This window comes from Tachysurus fulvidraco, chromosome 7 (genome assembly GCF_022655615.1).
Source record: "Tachysurus fulvidraco isolate hzauxx_2018 chromosome 7, HZAU_PFXX_2.0, whole genome shotgun sequence".
Classification (NCBI taxonomy): domain Eukaryota; kingdom Metazoa; phylum Chordata; class Actinopteri; order Siluriformes; family Bagridae; genus Tachysurus; species Tachysurus fulvidraco.
This window is the reverse complement of record NC_062524.1, coordinates 20299815-20306803: the sequence shown is the minus strand read 5'-3', so window position 1 is coordinate 20306803 and position 6989 is coordinate 20299815. Positions and strand designations below refer to the sequence as shown.

General features: G+C 39.1%; 1 protein-coding gene across 1 annotated transcript; it reads right to left on the bottom strand.

The window, feature by feature from the left end:
* Window positions 1–1146: 1146 nt before the first annotated feature.
* degs1 (delta(4)-desaturase, sphingolipid 1) lies at window positions 1147–6621 on the bottom strand. Its single transcript, XM_027174506.2, has 3 exons — window positions 6314–6621; window positions 2899–3641; window positions 1147–2682 (listed from the first exon to the last, which is right to left on the bottom strand). The coding sequence occupies exons 1-3, from the start codon at window positions 6393–6395 to the stop codon at window positions 2536–2538; spliced, it is 972 nt and encodes a 323-aa protein (XP_027030307.1). The 5' UTR covers window positions 6396–6621; the 3' UTR covers window positions 1147–2535.
* Between the last annotated feature and the right edge of the window lie 368 nt (window positions 6622–6989).

Here is a 6989-nt window from a genome sequence, read left to right as displayed (position 1 = left end):
TCTGTGTGTCGAAATACATACACTGAAAAACCTCAGGAATCATTTATCTCCTAAATTATTTAATGACATGAAGGACATTTTTTTGAATCTGGTTTAATAAATTCACACAAATGCAACAAAGCAGGAATGAAATTAAACCTGGCCATATGTTATCAGCCTACACAGATTTAAATGACTGAAAGCCTTTTCCAACACGGACTCTAATACTGATACAGGAAATCATTTATCCAGCTGAATCGTCCACAACACTGGGACATTTCACTGTCCATCGCCTGTACACCTTCGCCTGTAACTTTTCCCTTCCAAGTTACTACAGTAGAGTTAGACACACAAAAACATTTTATGGAACATGCATAATGTCTAAATTATAACTTAACTGATCAGCTTTTTTGTTTATAGAACCGCTAGCAACAGCGTACTCACAATCATGTGGTGAGCTACAGCAGTGTTGCTCACACTTTATAATTAAAGGCAATGAACATTGTGAGATGGAGTCTAAATGTAAAACTCTGGCTCTTTGTTGTAGACACACCTAGTGCATTAAGAGGAATGCAGTTATGAATTTCTAAAATGGTTCATATGGCATTCCTTTGTGGTGCCAAAACCTGAACCTGTGCTGAAAACCAGGTAAAGAATAAAACATGATCGGCTATGCTAATAAATAAAAACAATGATGGATGATGTGTGATGCAGCCAGACATGAAGCAGAGCTACTGTTACCACCCTGAAGCTGAAACAGCACATGCTGGAGTTTGGGATTTAACTTATATACCACAGCTGTTTACCAGTGATTATGTTTTATTTAATTCTGAGCAACACGCCACACCTGTTCTCACTTATATTATAGATGCAGTACAGTCATTCCCTCACTACAAGCTCATCTGCCCTTATATGAAAATAACATACACCTTTTGACCCCTTTACTTCTTTCTTTATCTTGTATTCAAAAGGCAGACAAGTCTGCTTTACCAAGTCAATGATTATTATATTTCTTTGTTAAACAACAGGCTCGAGCATCCACCATAAAAGTCCTTCTGAATGGGCCGTTACTATAGCAACGATTATGCATTAGAACAAGCACATTGATAAAAACTTCTGATCTGATCTGTGCTTATAGAAGTGGGATTTGAGAAGTCAACAATGATGTGCTACAAACTGGTTAACACTTTAATAAGCATGTTTGATATAATCAGTGATTTAACAATCACTAAAAGCACAATCCTAAATCTAGAAGCCATTTTATTTCTTTATGTATTGATATTTTTACTGATCCTTAAAAGACAGTTTTTTCTTTAAAAAAAAAAATTATACAGTAACGCAGCATTTTTACTGGTAAACAGTTACAGTCGCAGGTCGGTTCTCTTGCTTTTGCTTTACGCTGAAGACACTTGGGTTTGTGCTACAAGCCTGGAAAAAGCATCACAAATGAAGAATGTGATGTCAGTCGGTCAACTGCTTGATCAATGGCTGTGCACAAAAATATTAAGTCTTATTTACTTTAAAGCCATATCGCTCCCTTAAAAGCCGACTGGTCTGTCAGCACAGGTTCAATGTTCCAATTAGGTTCAATTCCAACTATATGTAGCGATCAGGAAATGGGTCATGTACGTGTGATTAAAGTTTGGGATTAGTCAGCTCCAGTTTTAAAGTGCCTGACAGATTGAGGGTCGCTCACGGGTAACGTTCCTTCAACCCATTAAACGGCATTAAGCCGTTAACCAACATTACAAATCATTTAATCACAAACAGGCTTTGTTTAAAATTTGTTACCCAATCAGCACAGTGACTCACTATTTTTCAAGCAAGGTCATCTCCAAATGCTCCAGCTAAATTTAAGAATAAATATCCATGATAAGTTATCAGGCAGTGAGAACTCGTACAGGTCCACACCTTGAGTGCACACTCCTCATGTTAGTCACACAGGAGGGGGGGGAAATGTCCCATTAAAATCCACAGACAGTGATAAGCAGTGAAGGCAGGACACTTGACACATACTGATCAGAAATCAGTGTGTTGTGTCAAGGTGAGCGGTAAATGTATTCGTTTAGGTTTCATTTCTGATCATCATTAAGACTAGGTGCTTAAACTTACAAGTACATCAGTGGCATTAAGGTTAAGATTTTAAGAAAACTTTAAAAATGTGTTGAAGTGAGGGAAAACATTATCATGCAAAAATAATAATAAAATGTGCAGATAGGTAATTTCCTAGACAAACAGGAATTGTGTACTCGACAAAGCTGCAGTGTGTGAAAACCCAAGGAAGGAGGAATGATTCCATTTTCACGTACAGACTTTGAAGACATTGTTTGAAATGATGCAAATAAAAATGACCATTCTCTCAGTTGCAAGCACACACACACACACACACACACACACACACACACACACACACACACACACACACACACACACAATAAAACCAGTCTTTGTTCACTCTCACACAATACTACCCTAACTGTGTAACTGAAGGAGTTAGTAGGTGGTGTGTGTGCAAATTTGAGGCTCGGCAATTATTTTTGGTTAAATGAAATCCATTCATTCCAACTTGAGATCTCCTTTCAACTTCCTCTTCACACGGGAGTATGGACTCAGCTCGTCATCCATGATGAAATCGTAGAGGACTTTCAACCACGATGTGTAACATGGCAGATCATCGTAATACTCTGCTGCTATTTTCTTCACCTGTTTGGGACATAAAAGTATTTGTCAAAAATGCGAAATCCATAGATAGAAACATGGATACCTTATTGATCCCAAAGGAAATTCAAGTATGTCACCCATGAAAGGTTAATAAATGGTTCAGGAAGGTGACTTGGCAGCAAAAACCTCTTCGAGTAGTCAAGATCTATAGTCATTATGGAAGCAATAAGCTTTAAAGGTAAAAAGTGATCAGCTTACCAGAGGGAGCCTTCGTCCTGGAATGCTGGGAAAATCATGATGCTCGTTGTGGTAGCCTACGTTGAAGGTGAGTAGATTCAGCGATCCATAATAAGAATAAGTCTCATGGCCTTTGAGGAACATGTAATGCTCAGCAATAAAGTGTCCAGAGATGGGATGAAGGCCCATTCCCAACATTGAGCCAGCTAGCATGTAAAACAAAGGCTTGGAGCCCAACAGCCAGTAGAGAAGTATGTTGAATGTGAACTGGATAATTGCATTCGCTATCTCCAGCTGACTGATGGGTTTTGGGTTGATACACAGAGGCCGAATTGCATAGAACAGCGGCTGAAGGATAATCCAAACAAATTTGCGAAATCGAGTGCAGAAGAACCATCCTTCGAAATCGGTCGGGATGTCTACGTCTACGCCGTCCCCGCCTAAATAGCGGTGGTGGTCGAGGTGGTAGCGCTTGAAGGAGGCAGAGTACGGCAGACCAACAGGCAGGTTGGCAAACATGGCGAACCAGCGATTCAATTTCGCACGATTGTTGCCAAATGCTGTGTTGTGGGAAATTTCATGAATGGCTAAAGTCATGGAGTGGTTTATGCAACTTCCGAATGCGTAAGTCCAAAATAGGACCCACTTCCATTCCAAATCCTTGACGAGGTAAAAGGCCAGGAACTGGATAGCTACCATCATGCAGACAATCCATTTTAGCCTCGGGTCAGGTCCCATGAGAGATTTTATCTCAGGATATTTGGCTACAAAAAGAAACAAAGACATCAGATGTGTTTTTATACTGTAACTGACACCAGAGAACAAATTAAATTAGCATTTCTTCAAGAAATAAAAATAAAAAGACATAAAATAAATAACAGCTTACTGGCTTAGATTTCACCTTATAATGTATACTATATGCTTGCATTTCCTGCTCTAAAAAAAGCAGCACACTGCATTTAGATCATGAGCATGATCTGACTTACATGGGCAAGTCCAGACTGAAAACACTAGTCAAAGCCTCTACACGCCTATGAACAAGCAGTTCTTGTAGATTCTTTTGCATTTTTTTCTCTGAACTTGTTCTCTAAACTCATTTTATTGTAAAATTCAGGCCAAATAGTTTCAAATGACATGCAGTATAATGAGCACACGCTTCTATACATGAGACAATATTAAACTGAAATTTGAAGCATTTTAAGCTTATCTGTTCATCTGTGCACTCAAATGGTTCTCGTTTTTCCCTCCGACACCATTTCTCACAGCTCACTGTTGACCACTTCCCTTTAATTTGGCAGTTTACTCAAACTGGCTAATAAGTAAGGTAGAGTACAATCCAAACAGATCCAGCAGCTGAGCAGTTGGTGGCCCAACAATTGGGCAAAGGCAGCATCAGGGTTGGAACTTAAACCAGTCATTAGTAAAGAACCTTAACCACAAAGGCACTGCCCTTTTCACTTGAAGTAAGTCATCTCACTATTGCTGCTTGATTCCTACTGCACAAAGGCTTGACATGAAAAGCATAAAATATTCAGACAGTACATGCATTTGTCTACAGCAGCCACTGAGTACAAAACAGCCCATCACAGCACAATGAGTGCATGTAATGTCAACATGAAATTTAATAGCCCGGGGTATAAACGTTCCTACTTTATATCAGGACAAAAGGCCCTGACACTGGATACTGAATAGGTTATCAATAACACCTTTGTGTCAACTGGCTCGCTGCAGGGTCAAAATGCCTTTCTACTGAACCTTGGCCTAGCTACATCTGTAGTTAAAACTCACATTGTGTACAGCAGATGTCTGGACTCGATTCTAACACCTTTCTCACAACACTATGCCAGTCCCTGTAACAACAACCAGCTATTATTGTGGCTTTGTACAAGACTTGAATCGACTAGTTTGCTTTGTGTCCTTGCAATACGCTGCTATCACATGTTGCTCAAATGGTCTGATTTCCAACTAAGATTTTACAAAGGAGTTGCATTCAAGGTAGTTTTCGTCCTAACATTTACTCTTATCGTACACTTTCTCAATTTATGTCTCTAACACACCAGCAATCACCTGACAGACTGCGATCCAGAAGCAGAGCAAAGTGGGTCGACCCGAGAAATTAAATAGTTGATATATACACACACACATTTTATATATATAAAATAAAACAAAATCAGACAAATACAGAGAATGCTTTGGACTGCTGAAAGGATTATTGGTGATCCCCTGCAGACCCTCCAAAACAGAGAGAGGAAAAGGGCTCAGAACATCAGTCTAGACCCCTCACGTCCAAGTAATCTGCTTTTTGAACTTTTACATTCTGGCCAACTCTATAGAGTCCCAAAAACCAGCATAACCAGGCACAAGAACAGTTTCTTCCCACAGACAATCTACCTCATGAACAGTTAAATGTACATATAATTCATTTTGCAATGCATTTGTTTTTACATACATATATATATATATATTCTCTCTCATCTCATTTTTATTGCCTGTGTGGTGTTGTGGTCTTGTAAACGCATAAACCTCCTTCTGATTCCGATTCTAATTCTGATTCATTTGTCCATTTTTATGGAGTCAAAAGTTTAACATGAAGCGCTAACTTCCAGCCAAATAAACATGAATGATTAATCATTTAAAGATAACATGGTTTACTACTCAGTCATGTTATTTGCTTCAACAGACTGTAACGAGGACAGAGATGTTATGTAGCTGGATTTGAGTTTGAACATCCAACATGTCCTCCTGTTCTACATGTATAACCCAAAAGTTTTACATGTAAGCCGATAAACTCAGTGACTACTAAAAATTAATCTAGCAAACAATAATTTCTATTACAGGAAGGAAAAGATAAAAAAGTTAGCAACTAGTTAAAAAAAAAAAAAACAACAAAAAAAACAACAACTTGTATTCTATATAGCAGGCAGCATTATCACCTTATTATAAGAAGAAAAAACTAAAAGGTTCTCATAATAGTTGGGTTTTTAATTCTGGTTTAAAACCCAGTACAATGGTCCCGTAATCTAGGCCTATAAGACACCAGTCTAGCTAGCTAGCAGAAATTCGTCGCATTCTTGCTAAGCTAACAATGTAGATTTAGCATTACTTGTTAAATTAACTAATGTACCTAATGAGCACTATGTCTGAAGTTAGACTAAGGTTCACTGGGTTAATGTGACGGTGTCAGAGCAGTGGGTTAATATACAGGGAGTGGCGGTTTACTTTTCTGGGTGTTAGCTTCCCTGTTAGCCACATTAGCTCCCTGTGTTGACATAACGGTATGTCTCGTGCCCCCGGTGGGCTTAGTTCTAACGCACGCGCCTGACAAACTACCAAAGATACACACTGTACGTCAAGGAAAGTCTGTTTAATGTTTCATGAAGCGATTAATAAGCGCAATCAGTCCGAACAGATGACAGAAATGAAGCGAAATACTCACCGAGAATCTCTTTTCTCCTGTCGGCATGTGGCTGGTCTGTATAAACCCATTCAAAATCGTCACGCGCCACCCGGTTCCCCATATTACACCGTCTGCGTTATTTAAAAGCTTTATATAACTTCCTGAAGGTTACCTCGATACAACTGTGAAGTTTTCAGATCATAGAGCGAGTGACTTATTTCTCCTTCCTCATAGAAAACAGTTATAACTTCTGCCCCCAGCCTGGTAGGAGGTTCTGTTAATAGGGCGGTAGCGCGTCTGTAGAACACGGATTAAACCAGCCATTTGAGATGCACAATCGTTATTACGTCACTACGCAGCGTCCAATCACAAGCACGCAGGAGGGTTTTTATACCAACATTACCCTAATGTCATCCGTCACGTATACTGTATTCCTGGCAGCCTGGGAAATACGTCACACAATTAAACTCTGTACACTTGCGTACAGGGGCGGTTCTAGACCTTTTTTAGGGTGGCTTCAGCCCCCCTGTCTGTGATCTCAGCCACCCTAAAACTATAAGTATAATTTTTACTTAATAAATAAACAATAAAAATTACATTAAAATGCAGGACATGTCGTCGATGGGAAAGAAAATTATTTATGATCCAAATTATTTCTGATTATTTATTGATCCAAGAGCGATTTTTTTTACTTTGCTTTTACGCGCGTGCGTTG